The 25,258-nt window shown below is 41.6% G+C and overlaps 1 protein-coding gene across 8 annotated transcripts in view; it reads left to right on the top strand.

The window, feature by feature from the left end:
* Window positions 1-25,258, top strand: part of EBF1 (EBF transcription factor 1) — a 397,534-nt gene that overhangs the window by 14,559 nt on the left and 357,717 nt on the right. For all 8 annotated transcript variants that reach the window (XM_032477200.1, XM_032477206.1, XM_032477205.1 and 5 more), the window contains exons 5-6: window positions 191-264; window positions 10,005-10,073. In XM_032477200.1, the coding sequence (XP_032333091.1) occupies window positions 191-264; window positions 10,005-10,073 (143 nt within the window). The remainder of the gene's footprint in view (window positions 1-190; window positions 265-10,004; window positions 10,074-25,258) is intronic.

Raw genomic sequence — 25,258 nt, 5'->3', positions numbered from 1 at the left:
ACACCCCCTTCCACTCGACTGGGGTTGACCCTTAACGACAGGTCTTGAAACAATCAGCCCAGTGAGGCCTTGGGCTCTGAAAGCTAATTGGCCTGTGGCATTGCTGGACGGTCAAGAACTCACCTGTGATAGTTTGTTCTCTGCTACTGGGTTCCATTCTTAGCTCAAATCTTGCCTTTTTTTTTTACAGGCCATAGTATATGAAGGCCAAGACAAGAACCCAGAAATGTGCCGAGTCTTGCTCACACACGAGATCATGTGCAGGTAAGAAACACCTTGTTTTGTCCCTTTTAATTAGCAAAGAGAAGGTGAATTTGTATCCCAAATCTAGGTGAATTCAGGTCGATTTTTGGGTGTATATTTATCTTGCTTCTACTAGACAATCTAAAAAATGTTAGACTTGAGTATTTGGTAGCAACGTGTCAGGCATCACGGTGGTTCTCAATTATTTATTAGATTTCATCCTAAAAAGACATACATTTCCATTTTGAAATCACACTGTTAATGGGCACAAAGCATTGCCCTCCCCTTCTTCCTTTCAATCGGATAAAATACAATATAACCCTTTTAGTGTTAATTTATGCACTCAACTGCATTGCTAGTAAAATGAGTAAGAGTTCTATTGATGTCAGCAGAAGCCTCTGTTTGGATAAGACTTGAAAGTTACAGTTCCCCTTTTTAATTCTCCCACTTAAAAATATGGCCATCCGTGCACAATCATCATTCCCCCTTAAGCTGAGTGTGGTTGCTTTTTTCCCCTCTTGCATCTGATTTCTTAACCTTAGTTACCTTGTATGTAACTATGGCAGTGTAACTAATATTTCTTGCTGGTAGTGAGCTTTCGGAAGAATGGCAAAGATGAGTCCCTGAAAGGTACAAAATTCATGTCGTCCAGAAATGAGTTTCTTTATTTTTTGCCTGAAGCTACATGTGAAACCGGGCAAGCAGACCACATTCACTTCCATGGCCTCAGCCAACCCTCCACATGGGAGAGAGTAAACCAGAGAACCGCCTTTCAACTTGCAGTTTCGGATTCTTATTCTTCGTAAAGTAACCCTGGGCCTTCGCTTCCGATACAGTCTGAGTAATTGGATAAAGCATGACGATGACACTCTGCATCAAGGAAGGGCTACTAATTGCTTTGTTAGCCACGCAGGCTCTCCTGGTACAAAGCATGCTTGGCTCCTGACTGAGACTGACCAGTCCGTTTGGGGCTTCCAGCTGCCACATCGGCCTGGGTGGACTGTATTTGCTGCTCATGGGCTTGTGGGCAAAGTGATCCGAAAACTCCACAGGTGGAAATAAAACAGGAAAGGGCTGAACGTGTTTGCTTAGCGAACTCCCCAATATTAACTTCTCTATATTTTGTATGTATATCAGAATTTCCTTTTCTTCCTTGAAAAACCATATTCTAATATATTATTCTAAAATACACAGGAGTTTCACAAGTTTTCGCTTCAGCGATTTGTAAAACTTGTTAATTATTCCAAAAACAGGTTGCTTTTCTCTAACTTTAAAGCAGTAAAAAAATCCAAAAGCAGAGTCAGATTTCTCAGAAGATATTATTAGACAAAATTAGAGTCATCCTGTATCCAACAATCGCACAATTAAAGCTGAGTTACACTTTGCAGAATCGCACGAGTAGAAAGTATTCTGAAAAGCATGAAAACAAATGGCCTCTTTTGCATTACTATTTTTCCAGCCATATCTCTGTTTTAGCTTCCCACAGTTAGCATGTCATTCAAATGAATCTTCCATGTACTATTACATGGGATTCTAGCAAATAGGAGACAGACAGTAAGACAGATCTTAACCAACAGGCCAGCGAATATCTATAAATCATAGATTTGCATCTCATATCTGTACATGTTTGGACTATGCTAGAAATAATTCTATTCTTAAAAAGACTTAAAGATATATTATGCCTTTCACACACAAGCCTACCCGCTATTAATGCAGTTTATATTTTTTCTTGTTCTTAAAATTCATTGGTCCAAAGCTCTTTATTATGCTGGCTGGTGTGTTTAACTGCTTATGTTCTATTTTTCAGAAACATAAAAATAGCAAAAATAAAATTCTCAAGCCACTGAAGGCAAATGATGTTTGTACTGCGTGGCTAAGAGGGAAAAGCCATATTCAGAATGTCATCCTGCTAATGTTACAGATGACGGTTTTCCTGGCAGCCTATAGCCGTGTAAGGGGTACTGTTTGTTTACCAGACTGCCATGACCCTATTACACAAGCCTGTCATCTATTGTGTGGCTAACAGTCTTTTAAATTGCAAATCTGATGCTCTTTAGGGGGCTTTAGGAAAAAAATTCTCACTTTCCACACCATCCTATTTCTCTTGATTTCTTGCCTGTTGTAAGTGGAAGTTGGGATGTGCTGAATTTGCACCAGGGGTGCAAATGCAGGCTCAATTATAAGCATAAAATTAGAGTCTGTTCACCATTAATCAGCCTGGCTAATTGCTATGCACCACCATTAACCATATGGTGTGAAAGACAGCTTCCTCTCCCCAAGATGAAATTTCTTCATTGCAGACATGAAATAGTGAGGGCCCTGGATTTTAAAATAGCTTGTTTTAGATATTTAATTTCTAAACAACTTTCTGCAGTGCTTTCTATCAAGGCTAACGGCACAATAAAACTTTGCGTTTATGTCACAAAAGAGGTATATTTATAGCACATTGGAGCTATGGTAAAGGAGACACAGAATTTAGATCGGCAGGAAAGGGCTTGGGATGATTCTGTTTTGTTGTGGGCAAAGGAAAAAGAAAAATTAAAACAAACAAATAAACCAAGGAATTGTACCTTAAATCGTTGCGAATTTTAAAAATCTATTTTGTTCTTTTGAGAGGGTAGCCCCATTGCATGATTTGTCTAAAGGACCTGCCGTCATTGGATTATAATTATTGTCTTTCTCTGAGACAAAACCCCTTTGACTTGATGGCACAGCCCTCTTTCTGTGGAATTCTGGGAGAGGTTCTGCATTTTTGGTAAACTGGAATCTATCACACCAATCATCATTACGTTTTGTTAATAGTCCTTTAAAAATATGGCCCCATGAAGGGTTTTTATAAGTAGGATTCATTCCACAAAGAATTTGATTACAAATGCATCCCCACACCCTGTGTTTAAAGTGTGACTGGGAAATGGAGACCATGCTTGGGAGGTGAGTGCAGGGCCCAGCCTCGCAGACAGGGCACAGCAGGTTGGCTCCCTTTCCAGTGCACAGGACGGCTGCAGGGACCAGTGCTCTGTTGAAGAAAACATTCTCTTTCCACTGTCAGTGCCTAACCTCTTGCGGACCACGCCTTCCCAGGGCTAGCCTGGTCCCTTGGTGTGGCTTGTTCTTCCTTCCTCTTTTGCTGGCTCATCCTGATTTTGTCCTTCAGGTGCCCACTGACGCGTGGTTCCTTTAGGAAAGCGTCCGTGGCCCGTGGCCTGAGTGAGGTCCCCTTGTTGGGCGTTCCCGTGGTATCCTGTGCTTTTCCTTCGTACCGCTCCTCACATTGTCACTGTGTGTCCAGGGCCTGCCTTCTTTTGCTGGACTAAGTGCTCCTTGAAGACAAAGAAGTTACTCAGTTTTCCTCTCTGCTTTGGTTGCCCCACGTGTGAAACGGGGAGAAACCACTGCTTCTCTCATGGGATGGTGGTGAAGGTTAAATGCTATAATCCCCATAAGTGCTTGTCATGGTACCTGACACCTAGTAGGCACTGAATGTCTCTTGTTATTATTAGTAGTAGCAGCAGTAGTATTAGTGGTAAGATTAACAGAAGCCAGGGGGAGGGTGTAGCTCAAGTGGCAGAGCCCGTGCTTAGCAAGCACAAGGTCCTGGGTTCAATCCCCGGTATGTCCTCTAAACATAAATAAGTAAATAAACCTAATTACCCCCCCCAAATAAATAAAAATTAAAAAGAATAAAAAAATTAAAAAATTTCAAAAGAGATTAACAGAAACAGTAGAAGCAGTGGCAGCAGCAGCCGTGTCTTGCAGTGTCGAGCTAAGTACGTGGTGCATAGCTGCTCGGAGGAGCAAATGGTAAGAGAACCTTGAAAGGAAGTGAAGTGTCTACTAAAACATTAACATACTTTGCTTGCTCTTGGTGTGGTGGTTAAGGATATTTTCATTCTTTTAGCACCTACTGTATGCAAAGCACTGTGGCGTGCAGAGCCAAATGGAGCTGGCGCCTGCTGTAGGAGAGCCTCCAGGCTAGCCCAGGAGATGGGACCCGGGAGCAAGTTAGACTGCACTGTGGGCCGGGGTGAGAGGTGAGACCAGGGACCGTGGCTCAGGGAAGGGAGGATGTACTTGCAGGTGGTTGTAGCTGCAGGAATGGGGAGGAGGGTGAGACAGGACGGGGATCTTGGAGGATGCATGAAGGAGTGTTTTGGTCTGTTTGTGGGCGGTGCCCGCAGGATTTCCTAGGGAGAGGTCTGCAGATGGTGGGCCTGTGGCCTGGAGCTGGGCAGAGAGTCAGGGAGAAGGATCACGAACTTCAGGGGTCTTTTCTCAAAGGTGAGAGGTGAAGCTGTGGGCTTACATGGGACCAACAAGGATGGGGGAATAGAAGGGGAAGAGACCGTGGGTACGTTCCTGGCGAAAGATCCCGTTTAGAGTGTTCGAGATTTAGGGAAAAAAAAAAAAAAAAAGAACCTTGAGCATACAGGGCATAGAAACAAAAGAAGGGAGTTTCAGAGACAGAGCGCCATTGTGTAGTAAGTGTAGGGAAATCCAGATGGACGTGAGGACTGAGAAGAGCACCAGGGGGTCACTGGTGAACTGCAGGAGAGGACGTTCGAATAGGCGCTGTGGCAGCAAAGCCAGGTTTTATGAGGTTCAGGTGGCCAGGAGTGCTGGTGACTGACGAGGAGAAAGCTGGGCAGGGAAGAAACCAACTCTAGAGAAAACAAGGAGTGAGTCTTCCTCTTTTTTTTAAGAATGGGAAAACTTGATAATATCAGTAACTGACAGAGAGGATGGACTTATTCTTATCACTGTTAATCAGACTATTTAGATAATTTACATATCTCACTCTCCAGCCACTTTGGCTAAATGGGGAAGATCATCTTATTTTTTTGTTGTAAAGCTTGGAGATGGAGACGCTGCTTTTCTGTGGTTGACAGCGCTTCTCCTTATGGGAAGAGGTTCCACATCCTGAAGATGAGGAGCTGCAGGTCCCGGGACCAGGAAGCAGGTCGATATTTCTTGCCCCGATTTATGAAGCTGCGTGTCAGACGCTCACTAGAGATACACCACGTGTGTTAGGCTGCGAAGGCTGAGACTCACAAGTGTGCTCTTCCCTGGGTGTGCAGAATTGTCCGAGGGGTGCATAGGCTTGCTGGGGAAAAGGCTGCTGTGTTTGGAGTCCACAGTGTATGTAGGTCCCCAGGTGCTGGGGACCCACTCCTGTGATGGGCCACATTGCTCTCCTGCTCCTTGGGTTGCAGGTCAAGAAGGGATGCGAAATAAAGGGAGTCCTGCTCTGTGACAAAGCAAACTAGGAAACTCCAAGTCCCCCAATAGACGCCTACTTTACGGAGCAAATGGCAGGTCTGTGCCTGGTGCGGTGCCTGGCACACATAGCGGGAGCCTAGAAAACGCCGTTTGGAAGGTTGAAGATCTACCAGTCACACAGCAATGAGGACGGGATTATCACTGTGATTTCTTTTGTCAACAGGGTAGCTTTTCCCTTGAAGTGCCTTTGTGTCTGTTGTTCCTTCCACTGCATTATTTCAGCCTGAGCCCTCTCCTGCCTTAAACACAAGTGAATCTGTTCTCGCCTTCATCCAGTCCTTCTTGGTTAATGCCTGTCTTGTGTGTGGTGGAGGTTGCTACCCACCTTTCTTGGTCCTTCCGTGTTCAGTAGAGGGAACTAGGGAGCAATTCAGCTTGGAGACGGGAGGAAAGAGAAGGCAAGAAAGACTGTCACGGGGAAGGAAGATGGGTCCTTACTCTGCTCGGCTCTGGGTTAGAACTAGGAAGCTTCAGAGGGTTAGATGTCAGTTCAGCCTAAGGGAAAATCTTCTTTCCCCAACTTGCAGTTGATTTTTAGTTTTTTAACAGGAAAATAAGATTGTGATTCAAAGCAGAAGACAGCGGGAGTATGGCAATAAAATATATAGCCTCTGTTCTTCCTCACGTATTCCACTTCCTGTAGGTTATTTCTTGGAAGGGTCTATTCATTTCCTCAAAAAACAAAAGAAGCTTTCAGAGGGCCTCCCATGTGCTGGGCCCTGTTCTAGTTGCTGGGGAGATAGGGATGAACAAAACGTAGAGGCAAGAACCAAACAGTCTGAGACCCTGTCCTCATGGAGGGACAGACAGTAGAGAAGCCGACAAACACATATGTGATGTGATGAGTGCTAGGAAGGAAAGTGAAGCAGGATAAGGGGCTCACGAGCTCTGCGGTAGTCAGAGGCCGTGACTTTGTGCAGGAATTTGAGTGAAGTGAGAATGTGAACTGGCTTGTGACAGGTTGTCTGTTCCCCTCCCTCCCTCCCTCCCTCTCTGTCTCTCCCTCTTTCATTCTGTTCTCCCAGAAATGGGATCGCATCATACATACTCTTCTGCAGCGTGGCTTTCTCAGGTCACAGTATGATGTGGACTTCTTTCGATAATGGTGTATGCAAAGCCACCTTCATTCCTTTTAATGCTGCACCCAATTCCATACATACATGTGTACGTGTGTACACGTGTGTATTTGTATATGCATATATTTTTAAAGTGGGCTCAAACTGTAGACACTACTTGGTCGCCACCCCAGATGCAAAGCAGAGCCCAGGGATCCCATTTTGGGAATGATGACTGGGTGATGCAGTGACATGGCGTGCGAGGCAGGAAAACTCTTGGGCTATTTTAAATAGTTGCAAAAAGTTTTTTTTTTTTCTCTTAATGTTAAGTGACCTCTAGCCCTTTATTCGTATTTTCTCTCTCTCCCTTTATTACCCCCATTTTATTTCTAGTCTGTCCTCCCTTCTACATTTCTTCACATCTGCCGTTTGCTCTGGGTCCCTTGGGGCTCAGTAGAGAGGGGTGGTTCTCACTTCGGCTGTGCTTGAGTTCATCTGGCTGAGCTCAAGGGCACTTTTATTTCAAGGGGATGAAGACAGTGCTTAAGGTGAAGGACAAATCTCAGGCCTAGTGTGGCGCTTGTTTGGGCGAGGTGGCTTTGGTGTATGGGGTGGGGCGGGGTGACCCCTCCTTCCCTCAGTCGTGTCTGCTCGGAGGGTCGGCTTGGCTTCCTTTGTCAATCACCTTCCTGTTTTCTTGGATTGTATTTCCCCCAGAACATTGCATTCATTCATGAAGTCATTCATTCATTCATTCAGTCAATATTTGAGCTTCTCTATTCTGTCCCAGGCCTTACACTCCTCATTAGGTAAATAAAATTGACAGTGTGTTCTTTCATGAAGCATATGGGTTAGAGGGGGAGGGGGGAGAGGAGGAGAAAGACAGTAACAGAAAATACACAGATATGTATGTAAGAATAAAATTTGCACTGTGTATAGTGCCCTGCAAGGAAAAACCAGGAGAAACCTGTCTGGTGTCAGGGCCAGCCTCTCTGAGGCTAGCTAGAGACTGAGGCCTAAAGAGGGTCAGGGAAGAGGCTGGGGAACTGGAGAGGGCTTGGAGGAGGGGTAGTCTGGGCTGGGAAGCCTGCCTGGGCCCAAACCTGAGGTCAGACTGAGTGTGGCCCATCCGAGAGCCTGAAATTGGCCAGTGAGGTGGGAGCTTGGCAAGTCGGAGGAGAGCAACAGGAGGGTGGGAGGTGGCCTGGCACCATGTCATGCCATAGACTTATTCTGAGTGTGCTGGGAAGCCGTTAACAGGTCTTGCGCAGTGAAGGGACATGGTTCCATTGACCTTTCGAGAAGATCACTCTGGCTGTTGCAGTGAGTAAAGAGTGGAGGCAGGGAGGCCAGATGGGAGGCTACTGCAGAAGTCCAAGCGAGAAATGCAAGTGACTTGGGAATGAGGGGAGAGAGTCACATGGGCTTGAGATACATAGATTCCAGTCTGAAATTATCATCACGCGAGTTGGAAGAGTCCCTGGAGGGCCTTTATTCTGGGCAGGACAATGGTGAGGGTTTGACTAGTGGGGTTCTGCCTAATCGCTGTTTTGAAAAAGAAAGGGGAAAAAAATGGAAAATAGAAAGGAGAAATAGGCCTTTCCATCCATGTCTTTTCTCACTGGGTAAAGGGGACTCGGGCTCTGTCAACCGGCTGCTTTTGGAGACCTGTGCTCCCGCACTTAGAGGTGGGTACAACAATCGCTCCATTTCACAAAGGAGGAAGTTAAGACTCCAGCAGGAGGAATACCTTACTGGAGGTGACACAGACATCTCCGATTGCAAAGCCAGTGTTCCTAACCACCGTGCTCTTCTGGCAAGCCTTTGAAATATAGCTGTAGGTGGTGAGAATACAGGGATGGTGGAGTTTGGGTTTTGGATTATTTTTCTGCACGCGTTCCAACCACTGTACTTCTCTTTCCCTTGTTTCTTTATCTGTCTCTTAGGTATTGGGATCCCTTGGGCTTCCCATCCCCGAAGTGCTAGTGTAGCAGAACTCAGACCAGGAGGAAAAGTTTCCTTGAACCAGTAAGAGAGAGAGGCTCTGCGGCGGGTGGAGTGGTTTTAGCTGGGACCTTGACAAAGGAGATAAATTTCTTGCTGTTGCTTTCTGCAGATACGAGAGACAAACAGACTGAGCATCAGATTTGGAAGCTGAGTCTCTTCTCAGAGATAGGGTTACAGACAGGAGCGAGACTTCCCAACTTTGGGGAGGAACTCCCTATGCAGGCGTGTATTTCTGGGTCCTGGAAATGAAGTTCAGTGTTTGGTTCTCCCCAGCAGCTCTCTAAATTTAGGCTCTATGATTCACCAAGTCTAATGACTGTGTGTGTATGTGTGTGTGTGTGTGTACATACGTGTGTGCTTGTGTAAGAGAAAGGGAGAAAAAAGTATGCATTTTATTTGTGGCCCAGGGTAATAAATAATGCTCAGATAACTCCCTCATCTCCTTGACCTTGATGATCAAATACATGCTTTTATAGTGTGCCCCTAGGTGTAGACTGGCCAATGGACACATTTTTTAAATTTGCAAACAAGTCTCAGATGGATAGTTTTCCACTGATTACGGGTAATTTTCTAAAACCCTAATTTTTCACCCTTTAGAAGCATCTCAGTTTAAGAAAAAACTGGCAACCTTAAGGTCACAGCTGGAGTGGGATTTTGATAGTGGATGCCTTCCGTTTGCCCATGTCTGCCCTTTCTCGGACCTAATAAACAGCGTCCACTGTGAGGGCTCTGCTAACCTTTGGATCAATTGTCCATGATGCTCCCAGAAAACGTAAACAGTGGCCGGTGCAGGGCACAAAAGCCAGAGGACCTGCGGACCTCCACTTTTATCTTGCTTCTTTGCCTTAATTATTACGCTGCACTTTTATTCTCACGAAGATGGTTTGAAAGCAAACAAAGTTTCAGGATTTGGGGAAGGCTGTGGTGGAAGGAAACATTTCCCATAAAAGAGAAAGGAGAAGAAAAAGGAATCCATTTAATACAAGATGACTGGAGGGGGAGAAATCACTCATACCTCATTATTGACGCGTTCCACACAATTAGTGTGATCTTGAGGGAAGAGCGTGTGAGCCACCCACAACCCGGAATATTCTCATTGGGTAGATGTAATAACAATGCTTCTCCCAGTGAACCCTTCCAACGCCGCGGGCAGTGATGGGGAGACCCCATCTTCGGGCTGCCAGTGCTGGCTCTGTGAGAGTCCCTCTCCCTCCCTCCTTTGTGCAGGGAGAGGTTAAGCCTGGCCATTAACCCATAGGTGACCCAAATAGAATTTTCTGTCCCAGGGATCCGTTGATTGCCAGGTATGGCTTTGTGGTAATTCCAGCGTTCGCAACCCAGCAATTTGAACCTTCTGTCTGCCTAAATGACGATTTTACATTGTAATGGTTGTACTAAATCCTCTCGCTTTTTGCTCCATAGCCGCTGTTGTGACAAGAAAAGCTGTGGCAACCGAAATGAGACTCCCTCAGATCCAGTGATAATTGACAGGTAGGGATGGTTCTACTTTCACTGGGTCCTTATTCCTCATTATAATGAAACACCTGCCTTGTGTGGCTCGTGGGTGAGGGTTAGGAAGGCATGTGGCCGAAATGTGCCTGTTGGTCATGACTTCAGCTGCGCCGAGCTCTTGTGATTCCTGGGAAAGCCATATGGAATGTACTTTGGAGGCCTGTTTTCTTGGATTGCTCCAGTTTTGTGTCTGATTCATGCTCCTAAAGGAATATTTTCTTCTTTCTTTACTTTCTGTGGCTCAATCTTCATGCTGTGCCAGGAAGCTTCAGAAATAAAATAATAATAATTTGTGATTTATGAAATGTGGTTGGATACTTATAAATATTTAAGTTTTATTTGAAAAATGTTTGAATCATTATCACTTTTAGCTACAGTAGTTCTGTTGGACGTAATCCATCTACATTTTAAGGTTTTATTTGTGCATAAAAGCAGCTTTAAAGAGATCTGTGAACCAAGATTTTCTACAGTTATTTCCCGGGTTTGATTGTAGTTCATACTGCATTGTAAGTTGATTAATTTATCCTGCTTGTCTTAATTATTGTGTTTTTAAACAGATCCATATTACTAATCTGACATGACCAAGTAAATCACTGTAGAACAGTAAATCTGTTTTAGTTGTTGGGTGCAATTTCGAGTCAGTGTGTGCCCATATTATGCAAAGTTGCATTCCAAATATTCGTTTTACATTTTAATTATTGAAATTCATTGTATGGAAACATGTATGATAAAGCATTTGTTACATAGCATTACTCATTGAGAGTTAAATGGCCTGGAAGGTTTATAGATACTGTCAGTTGTCAGCTAAGAAAGGAGCTAGCATCCTCCACTAGCTGGAAGAGTCTTGCAAATAAGGCTGACTGATCCCTCATTGAGAAAAGCAGCGTCTGAACAAAAGTCCCTTTTGAGTCTGGTAATACTGATTTTTGAGCTACCCACCACCCTCCCTGCCCCATCTTTCCAGTTCTCTACCTTTTGGGAGCTTGCGCTGCCATTTTTCAGTTAACTGAAAAAGCGTTTGCTTCATTGTAATTTATGTCGAAACATCGCTTGTTGAATTTGACTTTTGGGATTCTTAAGGCTTAAACACAATTTTGATTGCCGAGTAGCTTTATAAAGCTTACATGTCAATCAGATATTTTAACTAAGTATCTTTCACTAATATTCACTGAAAACATATACCATTGCTTGGTAAATGAGGATGAATAATTTTGACGCTGAGTTCACATCAGCAGTTTCGTGTAGTGAAGTTGTGTGCTGCCCATGGAGTTAGAATAGGATGTTCTTCTACAAAAGCAGACATGCGATTCACATAATTTCTTCTGCAATGGCAGATAAATCTTCAAATGAATAAGGTAATAAATAAATACAAGCTTTGTGTTATTTGTTTCATTTAAACAGCTCTTCAAAATACCATTTGTTAAGCAAGTTTTTCTAACCCTTCTGTTAGAAAGTGTTCTGATGAAGGACCAGTCCAAATAGTCCTCGAAACTTTGAAACTATCAGCATTTGGTTCTGCCACACAGTTTCTTTTGGTTTAGATGATGACAAGAACCTTACTTTGCCACCAGCAATGAAAACACTTTTTTTTTTTTTTTTTTTTTTTTGCTTTTGAATGGGTTAAGCTTTTAAGTTCTTCGTTTGGTTTTAAGCCGTGACTCTGATATAGGAGGTTGATATGACTGTGGTTTGAGTAACATTTGATTTTGACCTGTTCCTGTGGGTTGCGATGGCATAAGAAACTTGACTCAGCAGCGCTGTAATTAGCCCGGCCCGTGTTTTTGAAACAGGATTGGGTTACCTGGATTGCATTAGGGCAGCTTCTATTGTTGCCGCCTTGCATCTGTCCCAGTAGGGTACTTAAAACCTTTTCTTGGCTGGGGGAGTTCAAACAATTTAGGCAAAATAAGTATGTACTTTATACTGTTGGTGGCTTTAGAGATATTACTCATGACATTTATCCTTTTCATTTTTTTTTTTTTTTTCCTTTTTGGTTTGACAAAGTAGAAAACAGTGTTAGCCAATCTTGGTCTCTTAAGAGAGGAGCACTTGAAAAAATGGTTGAAACCCAGGGTATCTGCACGGGTCCCAGCATATGTTAATTTGCTGGCTGCTGCCACCGTCTCCCATGAACTGTCTTTTCAAGCAGTGATGCCAGCTGATATGCAAACCCCCATTCAGCTATTTTCATTTGCATCTGAGTCTTCAGAATTTATTTGTCCTTCAGTCTGCCAGAGGTTTTAAAAAGCTCCAGTCCTGTCTATGCTGATATGTGAAACTTCCATTTTTAACAATGAGAGGAGAGAGAAACAACAGGAAAAGAACTTACACAAGGAAAGGCAAAACAGAAAAGATTTTTCAATTCCATAAAATTGCTGCAAAGGGAAAAAAAAAATGATGGCAACCGTGTTTGAATTTCATAGTTTCCAATTTGATCCTATATTACCGATTGCATAATATGTGCGTTACGTGCTTGGGGTTTGATTTGCTTTCAGATTTATGATTGTGAATCCCTGCATATTTTGCAGACATAGGTTATGGGACCTGCATTCAGTAGCAATAGTAACTGTTTTTACAAGACGCATACAATATGCAATTATAGAGCTGAGGGGACAGGCAATCCTTGTGTTCGGATTTAGCATAATTTGAACACGCAGTCACCTTTTGGGCACCAATAATTTTTACCTCCCTTTGCTTGTCCTTCGGATTTTGGAAGAACACTGCTATTTTTATCAGTCAAAAGACTTTTAGCAGTGGTTATTCAGGAAAACTATTTATAGGATTGATAGAAGAGGCTTTCTGGTCATACGGCAGTGGTGCAGGGTAAGCTATTTCTGTGCTAAATTTTGGCTGCATTATTGCTGCCAGTGGTGTGGGGACATCAGCTTGGCCTACTCTATGAAAAAAGTGAAATGAACAAAATCAGAAGTTCAATACTGTGATTTAGAAATGGATTTCCACTTCATTCTTTTATCACAGCATACGACAAAGTAAGAAACATATGACCCAAACTTTTTTTTTTTTTTTTTACAATTGTGACAATTTGTCAAGTCTCTTGGAAAAAGTTTGGAGGAGGATTTCTGTAAGTGTACGAAATGTGCATCTGGGGTTGACCGCCAGGCCGTATTTCTGCCTGATGCCAAATGGCTTGATTGAGAATTATATAAACTAGGCTTGCCCACTGATCTCGATATTTGAGTTGTGCAGACACGGGAAAAGTCAAATATGTTATGTTTAATAGCTGATGACCAGGAACTAATAACAGCAAATTTCATTATCGTTGAGGTAAAGGGCTATGTGTGGTAATTATTGTTAAAGTGAAAAAGCAAAAAATGACTTGCAGTTATTGGATTAAGGTGGAGACTGATTTAACATATTCACATAGTAACTCATATTTGAATTTAAAAGGTTTGCAATAAAATTCGTGTTTAGAAATTGAATAAATTGTAGTTTTATTACCACATTGGATATCCTTGTGTCCTAACCTTTTTCCTTGGAGTTATCTTAGTTCAATAAATAAAACCTCATTAGACTATTCCCATTTCAACGAGTTTATTAAATTTTGCAGGAGTAATTAGCATAAGCTGTGCTAATTTTTCTGGAAGACTAATGAGGGAGGTTCTTAATTAGGTTTACTTTATAAGAATCAGAAAAGATGATAATGACAAAAGTCACATAGGGTAGTCTGAATTGGGAACCCAGTTTTTCTGAATCTGTAAAAAAAAAAAAATTCCATTTTCTAGGTGGAAATTTCTTTATTAATGCTTGAACTGAATATGTGAAGTGTGCAGACTGTTATTCATTATCTAGTTAGTTAGGATCACCATCCATTTCTAGATTTGCTTCAAGAAACTCTTTATTTTCCAAACTTGGACTCACTAAACTGCCTTTGAACAATGACACAGATGAATACAGACGGTCTTACAAAAACATTTCTTCCTCCATATTATGCTGTAGGATTCCTTTCGCATAGAATCCTCAAGTTTCCGGCCAGATCTGTGTCACTTATGTCCAGTGGGGCAGGAGAGGGGACGGCTCGACATTTGTTTGTTTGGCTTTTCAGTTTGAGATCAGTGTAACTGATGAGAGTGTTGGGCCACTAAATAAAAGGAGAAAATGAGAGGCCAATTCTTTATTTCCATTTACTGTCGATCCTGAGAAGTTGACAAGTGGGGTTTTTTCTTTTAATAGATAGAAATAATAAAGGATGCAACTCCTCCTCGAATTACGTTCTCCAGTCTCGTGCGAATCCGGACATAGTCCTTTTGGGATATGTTGTGGCTTGAGTAATCAGCAAGTTTTGAGTTTCTCACCGCCAATATTAAAAATGTAGATTTTAAAATCCCACCAATTAATATAACTCTAAAGATTTTAGGTTTACTTATTGCAGCTTTAACAGACCTTTCTTTTGCATTTGTAAGAATCTCTGTACCTGTGTTTGAGACGTAAGCCCTGACACGCAAAATTAAAAAAAAAACAAAAAAAAACCCCCAAGAATTCTGAAGCATGAAAGACCTAGCCTGTTTGGAACTAGTTCTTCAGGCTACATTTACCCAAGGGTCTCCTAAAATAAAATAAAATTAAAAAAGCCCCCCCCCTTTTTTTACCCTCCTAGAATTTTCTTAAGATCTTCCATACCTAGATCCCTTTAACTTAGGTGACACTGATTGGGTTTTCTTTATGATTGTCGTCTGAAATGGAATGTTTAGGAGTGAGAACATGAGAATGGCCATTTTACCTGTTGATTTACATCACACTTGTTCAGAGAAACAATTTTGTTTAAGATCCATTCTTCTTCTAAGAGGTATAAGTGCTGTGATAGGTTTTCATAAAAGTGCAGTGTTGTCTTATCACCAAGCTAATTTCTTGATTAAATTGATCCAGATATATTTATATAACATATATGTCATCTGTATAATAGGAAAACTTCAGAGTTAGGGTATAATTTAGTTGTTTTTTTTTTTTTTTAACCGTGGAGCAGGATGGGATCTATTCTAAGTCTTAAGATTGTGAACTTATCAGGGCCCCTCAGCAGTAAATGATTTTCCTCTATCTTTTATCATCAGACATCCATCCCAAAATTCACAACATTTTTTTCTTTATTTTCTGTAAAAAGAAAGTCCTCAACTAACACGAACATAAATGTACACTTCTATTAAAGTTGCAAATGAGGCTTTTAGAGTTTCATGGCTTCATTTCATCGACCTTTCAACTTACTGTTTTGGGGCTTCATCCAGTTTTTAGAAGAACCATGAAACATGATCACTCTGTAGGGGACACATATGGCTATCCGAGGCTCAAAGAACCAGACATAAAAATAACATTTCTCAGAATTCTGATAAGCCTTTTTTATATCACTTGATTTCCTAACTTTGAATCCTCTGTTAAAACAAAAGGAGGAGGAACCCACCCTTTAAAATTGCCGTAGGCAGGATAATTGCTGTCCCTTTGGTTGGTCTGAGAGCTTTGCATTTTTCCCAAAGTGAGAAGCCAGCGCTGACACTGAGCATGAATTTATGGTTGTTTATTAACCCTTCCTGTACTTAAACATTTGTTTTCTCAGTGGGAATTCACGTGTGATTATTAGCGATGAGACTTATGTGAGAGTTGATCATTCTAAATTTTAATCACATATCAGATAATACCATTCTGAATATGAGATGAGCTGGTACATTTGTGTGCAGTTTGCTACCGTGATAAGAAAATAATGAATACAATCCGCTAATAGCAGTCTGTATTCCATTTACTATCAGCTATTCCCAAATACATAACCAGGATACATTCAAATGGATTTCGAATATGCTGACAATATATCATAATGCAAAGTACTTTTACATGATATAATACTACTGCAGACACTGTATAATGAACAACAGTGGTTTTCCTGTAAAGGAAATAATGGCAGCCACTTCCAAGAAGTGCATTTAATGGAGCTTCAGAGAATCAGCAGTGCATGTGTGTAACTGGCCCGGGTGTCAGCCCATGGTGTGGGTTTTTATCCCGTGTCATCATAACTTTGCTTTTGTAACAGTTCAGGAAACATACAGAAAAGCAGTACAAAGTCCCTTGTGTGTCATCTGACAACTTTGCACAGTCAGTTCGTGATGAGAATCTATCACTATATTAAATTTGCTTTTACTTTTCTAAAAGAAATTGCTTAGAATGGAAAAAAAAACCAAACCCAACCCTCCCCAAGTGCAGCTCTCCATTGATAAATCCCCCTCGTTTTCCCCTACTGCCTGTACCTGAAAAACTCTTTAATAAAAATTGACCAAATTTTAAAGACTCCATTTAGAAGCTCCTGCGTATAAAGAAATGGCATTTTGGTCATTTTAACTTACATCAGGTATTATCTGAAATAGACTATTAATTTTTTCCTTCCCCTGCCACTGTCCCATCCCTCCTTTTACAAACTGTGTAACTGTATACCATCCTGGACAATATAAAAGTGACCTAAATACTCCAATTGCAACCAGTGAAATATGGTGAACAGTGCAGGTTTGTCTTTGGTCGCTCGCTGCCTTGAAATGTGTGGGTAGATGGAGATTAATCTCCCTAGCCAACTCTTCCTCCGGTTACGAGCCTTTGTCCAGGAGCAAATGAAGGTTTTAACGTTACCGTACTTATTGTAATAGAATTTTAATTGCCTTAACCCTGCTAATGTGTGAAGCTGAGTGTGTATCTGTGTTTGTGTATGTGTGTGTGTGCACGCATATTTTTCACGAGGAGGGGAATCAAGCCAAAAAGAAAAAAAAAACCCTGCATATTTTTCATGGAGGGGCAGGGGGTCACATATGGTAAATGATGCAAACTTAATGAAACTGGTTCTGGGGAAGAGAATGCCATTGGCATTTCATCCGTGGAATGTATACTACGCTTTCAGTGGGAACAGAGTGGTCTTCAGTGTGCTTGGGGGATTTTGATTTTTGAAGGCAAAGTGCTTGGTTCCAGTTCCAAACTTGCCTCCAAACCCTACTTGGAAAGACTTAGCTAGACAAGCTGGCAAATTATATAGCTCGATCCCACACAATGACCTCCAAAATGGCACTCGGTGACTGTACCATCCTGCTAACTGTGGGAGGCACAATAGTTTTGTAATAGAATATAAAGTAATAGTGTTAGCCAACACATCTTTAATAAGATATTGTTCGTGCCTTTGCCGTGTGCCACAGAGCAGGCTCTCACTCGGTGGGCCTTTTGATTCCTCTCAATAAGATTATTTCAAATACTCTAATCCTGAATCATTGACATGAATACAAAAGCCGAGTGACATCTAATAGATGCCTCTTAGCTTTGCTTTTCCTCTTGTTCCTTTCCTTTTTCTTCTCTTTTTACCTGACAAAAAGCTTATAGACACTTGGGCTCTGTCTCTCAGTAGCAGCATGGGGGGCTCCTCATGAAATATAAAGGAGGAAAAAGGACTGACAGAGGCCCGATAAGCTACAGAGTGAAGGGCCGTAGATTAAAAGTAAATGCCAGTAAATCCTACCCTGTACACTTACTTGTTCTTTTATTGTTTTCCTTAACACTTTCAGTGCCGAGAGAGTGGGGAAAAAGAGAAAATAGTCATCAGATTGCTCGTGTGCATTTATTAATATGGACATGGCCACCAGGCATAGCGTATAGGGTTTGGGCAAGAGTCTCAAATTTTGGCTCATGTCAAGGTTGTAGTGGTTTAAAAAAAATGCCCCTTTAATCAATATCAAGAATCCCTCAAGAACTTTTTTTTGCTTATCTGCTGCTTGATTGACTAGATATTGATAGTTTGTATATGGGGAGATGGGAGAGGAGGTCCTAAGAGTCCTTCTGTAGGGTATGAATGCTCATGACGTGGCATTTCAAGGCTGAAATAACTTTTTTCTTTTTTAATCAATGAATTGGAAGTTATTGAAATGAAATATTAGCTTATTTTGTTCCATGACACTACTGCCTTCTCGGGTATCCTCGCTCCCCGTTAGGGCCCGAGTGTTGCCCATGCTGGATGGCGCCTTCTCTCCAGGCCGATGGCGAGGCCGTGGAGGTGGGAGTGAAGCTGGACAGCTTTTCTGATGGTCAGAGGTTGTTCACCCTCCGCCTTTCCAGGGCCACCGTGATTTGACTAAAGCTCTTTTTTTTTTTTTTTAAACTTTATCTGAAGATCAATCATGCTTCTCGCCATTTACTTATTATTGTTCAGTAGACTGGTGACTTCCTCTTATTTTTAATATGCCTCCCATTCACTAGCATTCTCATCTGTTGGTAATGTCCTTAAATGTCATTTTTAATAGTCTTGGATGCCCTATTGGAAAAGGTAGTTTGAAGAACCCTGGACTTTTGTCAGGTTTGGTGACTCTCACATGTATATACACACACACACACACACACACACAAACACACACACACACACACACTCGTTACAAAGACAGGAACAAAGATGAGAAATGAGAAATCTCTTACTTATTAGAAAGTTCTTTAGAAAAGAAAGTTGGCTAAGCGTTAGCCTGGGTAACTTTGAAGCTACTGCAATGTCGAAAACCCATGTTTGTCTTCATGGTCTTGGTGTTTTCTCAAAGCCAGATTCTAGTCTCAGATGTACGGAGTACATCTCAGAATAACTTTCAGAAAATCGAGTCCTTCTTTCTGTGGCTGTAGGAGTGGGAGTGTCTTATTCTGGCCGTCCATATGTTTTCTTGAAGACTAGCATCTGAATCCTGGCCCAGGAGCACCTTAAAACAAACAAAATCCCTGACCATTAAGAGTTTAATTGTAACTTACCTCTGAATGGTACTTGCAAAGTTTTTGAAGACCTTTAAGGTGTAGTATTTCAAAGAATTCTTTTCACACAAATGCCAAAGCATGAATTAACTCCATTTTACAGATCTGTAAACTGAGGCACACAGCTACATGAACTTTATTAGTGACAAAGCAAGTGATTAGAAACTCCATGTCCTAGCTCTCAGCCTGATTTTTTCCATTCTCAATTGCCCAGTTGAAAGAAAAAAAAAATACTGTTTTCAGTATTTCATGCAGTCTCATTTATTTTTCTTGGTATCCATGATTCATCCTTTCCACGAATTAATCTAAACCCTTTTACCTAAACAGTTTTCTTAGTAGATCTGGCACTTAACTTTTGGGATTAAAAAACTAATTAAAAACATAATATAAATTGTTGTCCCCATTGCTAGAACAATATTGAAGTTCTTGTGTCCTCATTTAATTTGATGAGTAAACAATTATGTGTTTTGTTGGGGGAAAAAACAGGCACTAAACCAGAGTGAAGTCGGGAAGAAGGCAGAAGATGATGGAAAAGACCTTGATTTTGAAATCCATTGGAGGAGAAACCAGTCCTTCCACCACTCCACCTAATACCTGAGCCTCAGGGGATTCAACTTTTTCATCTTTGAAATGGGAAAAGTCATCTTGATTTTAAAGAGTTGTGTGGGTTAAAACAACTAGCACAGGGTTTGGCACATATTAGGTGCTTGAAATCAGGCAGCTCTTGTAATCTGAATATAATCTATTCCATATGGATTATTGCTCTCAATGTGATGATTGCCATGGAACTGTCCAATAAGCAGAGTTACCTTACTGAAGTTTATTATGGTGGCTAAGTCCCCTTGGTGAGGATTCACTCATAGATTTCTTTCCACAAATATTTATTGAGTGTCTACTATATGCCGCACACTGTTTCCAGGCTTGGAGACATAACCATGAATAACACGGAGCTTTCAGTGTCTCAGAGTTGAAAAAAAAAAAAACTGGAATAGTAAGTGTGAAAAAGAACACACTGATTTTTTTTTTTTTTTAAAGTAGAAGAATGTTATTTCAGATAGATGGAGATCAGGATGCAGAGGGAAAAATCTCCCTGGGTTGAAGTTGCCTGTTAGCTCTTGCTCCGTGGTACTGCATTTGGGCAAACTCCGTGGTTTTATCGCTCTCCTCTGAGACAGGCTACACATCGGTTAAGACCACAGGCTGTGGAGGGAGACCGCCTGGGATCAAATCTGAGCTCTGCCGGTGTTAACTCTGGGGCTGTGGGCAGATCATCTAACTTCTGTAAGCCCCAGTTTCTTCATCTGTAAGACCTGGGTGAGACCAGGAGCTCCTACCTGATAGGCTGTGGTCAGAAATAAGTAGATAATGCATGGAGAACACTTAGCACAATGCTTGGCACATGAATCATATTCAGTAGAAGGTGGCTATTGTTTTTAAAATAAGGGCTGGAATGAAAAGATCTCTGAGATGCTTTCCAGCTATGAAAGTCTAATTTTAGTTCCCTTTGGTGCTGCTGAGGCAAATAAACTCTTTAGGAGGTAGACTGGACGCCCCAGAGGGCAGTGGTGGATGGGTGTTGGTTGCTGCTGTGTTCCCAGGGCTCAGGCCAGCTGTCTCACTGCTGTGTAGTAGATGCTTAGAGTATGTTTTTGTAAAATGCAAGAAAGGAGCTAGAAATGCAGCTGCTGAATCTGGTGGTCTCGTCGCTCTGCATAAAGACAGGCTTGTTACAACTACATAGTAAAGTGAAAAGGCACTGCCATTCAAGAAGGACGAGGAACAGAAAAATGTGAGCTAAAAATACTAAATTTGTTACACTTAAAAATGTTAATCTTCACACGATTACCATGCAAATCCCCTCATTGCCTAACTGTTTAATTGATCAAGTAAATCACAGAGCAGACAAGTAAGTGAAAAACCCGGCTGTTGACATTCGCACAAAGCACATTTTCAAGAATATATCCTGTTAACTAGTATGTCTATTACACACGGTGATGTGAATTTAACACACTCACACACATACATACAGGATCCTTTGCAAGCAGGCAGATTTCAGAGAGTTTGGGGAAACCTTTATTTTTGTATGGCACCTTGGAAGTCTCCCATTATTATATCAAACATGAAATCAGTGTTTGGGTAACATATGTTTCAGCAGTTCCTTTGTTTTATATAATGTTAGAAGACTTGAGAATTCACCATTTCTTCTTTCAGGCAGGTATAATATTGATGTGCTACTCTGGTGACTGAAGGGTTAATGAACCCCCCCCTCCAACCCCCCTGTCCCCCACCCCAATCCCATCATGTGCCTGGTTGACTCTGAAAGAAGGGGCTTGAAGTTGCCCACAGGGCATCCCTTTTCCCAGACTTCTCCAAGGCCACCTGGGCAGACGGGAGCTTGCCTCCTGTCCTTAGGACACAAAATCCAATCAGGCGCCACGTCTGCCCATCTCCCTGACCTGCGAGCCGGGAGGAGGGAGAAGCAGAGGCGGCTCACGTTGGACAGGCTGTGTCTTTGTGGCTTTGAGGGCTCCTGCCTCTATCGAGGGAGGACGTTCTCCCTTATTTTCAAGATAAGGTGTCGTTCTTGAGAGCAATGTGCTGAACTAATCAGGTTAATTGAGAGGCCCCGGATCGTCCTGACTGAGCCACTCTCTTCTTCCTGTTACAGGCCGATAGTGCAGACAGACAGATTACACATCTTTTAGTTTCCCCCAAGCCCATGGAATCTGCAGGCGCGCAGGGAACGTAGCTTCGGCCGAATGTCACTCAGACTATCGGAGCATGGGTTCTTAATGGAACTGCACAGCGTTAAAACAAAACAAATCAGAGACAAAAAACAAGCTCTCCTCGTGACTGTGAGAAGTGTGCCTTCCAATGTCTGCTCTGTTCTCTGGTTTTTCTTAATGTTAAAATAATCTCAGAATTTCAGATCAGCCAGAATGACTATTTGTTGAAGAATCCAGATGGGATTCTCCCCCAACCCCGGCTATTTTATTTAAGCTTTGAAACTTAAAAAAAAAAAAATCTCATCGTGATGTGCCATCACTGATAAGGAGTTTCCCGGGCTGCGTCCAAGCGGGACACTGGGGGCCGTGGCCCTGACTAATGGCATCTCAGCCTCCCCTTGGAGCTGCGGACTGGGGAGAAAACAGAGCTGCTCCCACCCAGCTGCGTGAAGGGTGGGGATTCCTCCTCCTCCCCCTCCCCTCCAGATGATTTGTCATAGTTTAATTTTAAACACTATCATTTGACTATTCTTTCTTTCAATCCCACCTCTTTCCTCCCGGTTTTTTTTTTTTTTTTTTTTCTTGGAAGTTCCAGGAATGACTTTAATTATCTCCACAATCAGATTCTCATTGCTGCCTCTGTGAAAGTGTGTAGTCATAGATTGCAAGGATTATTTTCTTTAGCACTTGGGGATAGAGAAACCGGTTGTTTCAAAATGAGAACCAGCTGCTTCCACAGAGCCCTATTTAATGGGGAGCCACTCTGTACACAAACCTTCACTCAGGTCGGTCATTACGCCAAGCTCCAAATCAGCCGTGTTTGGTCTATCACCCTTTATTAAATGTCGAGTGAGGAGTGATTTAGCCGATAGAATAATAATAATAATTAAAAAGAAACACACCCCGCATCTTTCATTTTGCCTCTGCCGGGCTCTTGGATTTAGAGTGAGCATATCTCAAACTTCCTCCTATGGTAATTATGCTGTGGACTAGTTTACCATTGCTTTCTCGTAGATGTCTGGGGTGTGGGGGGAGTGTGTGTGTGTGTGTGTGTGTGTGTGTGTGTGTGTGTGTGTGTGTGTGTTTAACCCTCTGTAAATCTAGGAAATAAAATTAGGCTCATCTTTCAACAAAATCTTCCATTTGACAAGCACAGAAGATAGATGAAAGGTAGGTAGCCAAGTTGTGGGTCCCAAGAATAGGACCAATTGGAGGGCAGAGATAACCAATATTATCAAACATCTTTGATGCCATCCTGTAAAATAATGATAAGGGTGATATACACATGCATTTTGCTGTCCTTCAGGCTTGTAGAAATTGGCTTGTTGTCATACCATGTTAATCTTTAGCAGCACCAAATTCGATTTGAAATAAGGAAAGGACTTTCACAAGTTGACTGTACAAAAGACTTTTGAAGCATGCAAAGAAGGGGGAAGAGAAGCATAAAAGACACATAAAACCACAGCAGATATTCAGTTATGGGGATGATTTGTTTTTTGAACCCGGGTTGCATTTTTATAAGATAACCTTATTTTGGGGAGGCAACATTTATTAAATCAGGGTTTGAAGGATTAAAAAAAAGAACAGCTCCATAAAGATTTTTAAAAATCTAGTTTAACCAAATTTTGTCTAATAAATGTGAGCCATTATTTTGCATTATGTAAAAATGCATAAAAATATATGGCTACTTAAAAAAATCATAACATACTTTTTTTTACATTGACATCAGCACCATAAAATATTATGAAGAAAGCGTAAACATTTAGAAATTTACTCTCACAGGCAGTTTGATCAGTAAGCGTTTACTTTTACATATATGTGTTTACTTGTTTTATTTTTAGAATTTCCATACTGAAACATGATTTGTGGAAAAATCTCATCTAACAATTTTTCTGTTTGTTTACCAACAACTTTGATTATGCAATATCTCTTCAGTTAAAACTGTAATTCTATTGTGTATTTCCTGTATCTCTATTAAAAAAAATTCTGTGGGTTTTTTTAATATAAAAAAACAAATAACTGTTATATTTCCAGTCACTCAAATTTGAACTGAATTTTACTTCCTGTTTCAAAGGTCAAGGCAAGCTGACCTCAACAGCAGTGTGGAGGCTGCTGAATTATTCATATCATTGACTTTGTGTCAGCTTCCACATTTGTGGAGAGGGATGTTTTATTCATTTATCTCATTTAGGGTTCTTCTCTGCACCTGTTTCTACCATTAAGTACCCTGTAATTTGCATTTGATGCTAATTTAGTTTCATATCAGCCTGGTCCCCCCTTGTTAATTTAATTTTCTAAGACCCTTTTCATTACAGTAGAACTGTTTTCCTCTTTAAAGCAAACATCTATACAAGTAATTGTATAAACTGCCTTTTTAAAATAATATCTTTTAGAAGATTCCATCGTTTAATTCCTTAATTCCTGTAATTAGCCACGGTTTGATTAATGTTTCAAAGGGTTAAATTAAAATGCAGAATTACTCAAATGCATACTTGAATAATTTCTTATATACGTCAGTGTTAGTGTTTCAGGACTCTTCCTGATAATTCTCAGAACAGTGTGTCTTAACAGCGGTAATTTCCTTTACTTAGAGTGCTGTTTAGTTTACTAACAGTAGTTTCTTTCAAATCACAGTGCTCTCAACATTTCTTGTGAGATGTTCGTTTTTTCCTTCATCAAATTGCTGACAGACAGTGGCTTAAAAATGTTTCTGCAGCACGAGTAATAACATACCCAAAATAATCAGGGTAGAATTAGGTCAGATTCCTTGACATGTCATGGAGGTTTGGTATACGGAATTTCAGGAAATCGTTACATCGTATGTCTGTTTCTCTTCTTCCCAAGTGCTTTTATTTTTGTGTGCTGCTCAGAGTAGATTGCCTGGGAATTTCTCAGTTTCTCAGACACAGTGGTCTTAGCAAGCTTTCATTTGTATCTACAAGTACTCACTGGGCTTCGGTTGCCACCTAGATATTGTAGAAATTAGGAGTAAGTTGTTAGAGGGGGCCTGATTGAAATGGTGGCTACATTGGTCAGAGTGGCTGTGTCCCTGGAGTGTCCCTTGGGGGTTTGGAGGTCATAAGAACTAGCAAGTCCTATAAGCCAGGTATGCAGCCCCCGAATTTGGGGGGAAGGAACTCCGGTCCTTTCCCTGTACCTGTTTGGCAATTTCTTGACACAGATGTGTCAGTATTCCTTATACGCTCCCTTAGAGGTGGGAATTTAAAATAGGGATATGAATTACGAATTCAAGTTCCAAGGTACACGGAAATGACAGAGAAGGAAAATGTGTGGCAGGGGCTGAATGTTACTAAGGAATTAGCCCAGGTTCTACAGTGGCCCTTCTTTCCACTGGGTTGGATTAATCTTATCTCTGGGGATGCTAAATGGTGTAGCGGCTTTGGGTTTCCAGAAGGATTCAGGTCTACTGAAACTGGATTTTGAAGGTGGCTTCTCTTGTTCTCTCAGCTATAAATGAATCCAGGGACTCCCACAAACAACTCTGTGTGGAAAAGTGAAAGGGGTTCTCAGTTTTCTAGCAGGCAGCTTCATCTGTCTGTTTTCAAGACAGGGCTTGGGGTAGGCTGCCTGTTTCCCAAGGGTCCCCCTCAGCTGGAGACTTCTCGGGTGTGTGCCATCACCATGAATTTTTCGCATCCTGTGGTTTATTAAGCTTGCCTTATA

The sequence above is a fragment of the Camelus ferus genome, chromosome 3 (assembly GCF_009834535.1).
Source record: "Camelus ferus isolate YT-003-E chromosome 3, BCGSAC_Cfer_1.0, whole genome shotgun sequence".
Taxonomy (NCBI): domain Eukaryota; kingdom Metazoa; phylum Chordata; class Mammalia; order Artiodactyla; family Camelidae; genus Camelus; species Camelus ferus.
This window is presented reverse-complemented; position numbering and strand designations above follow the sequence as displayed.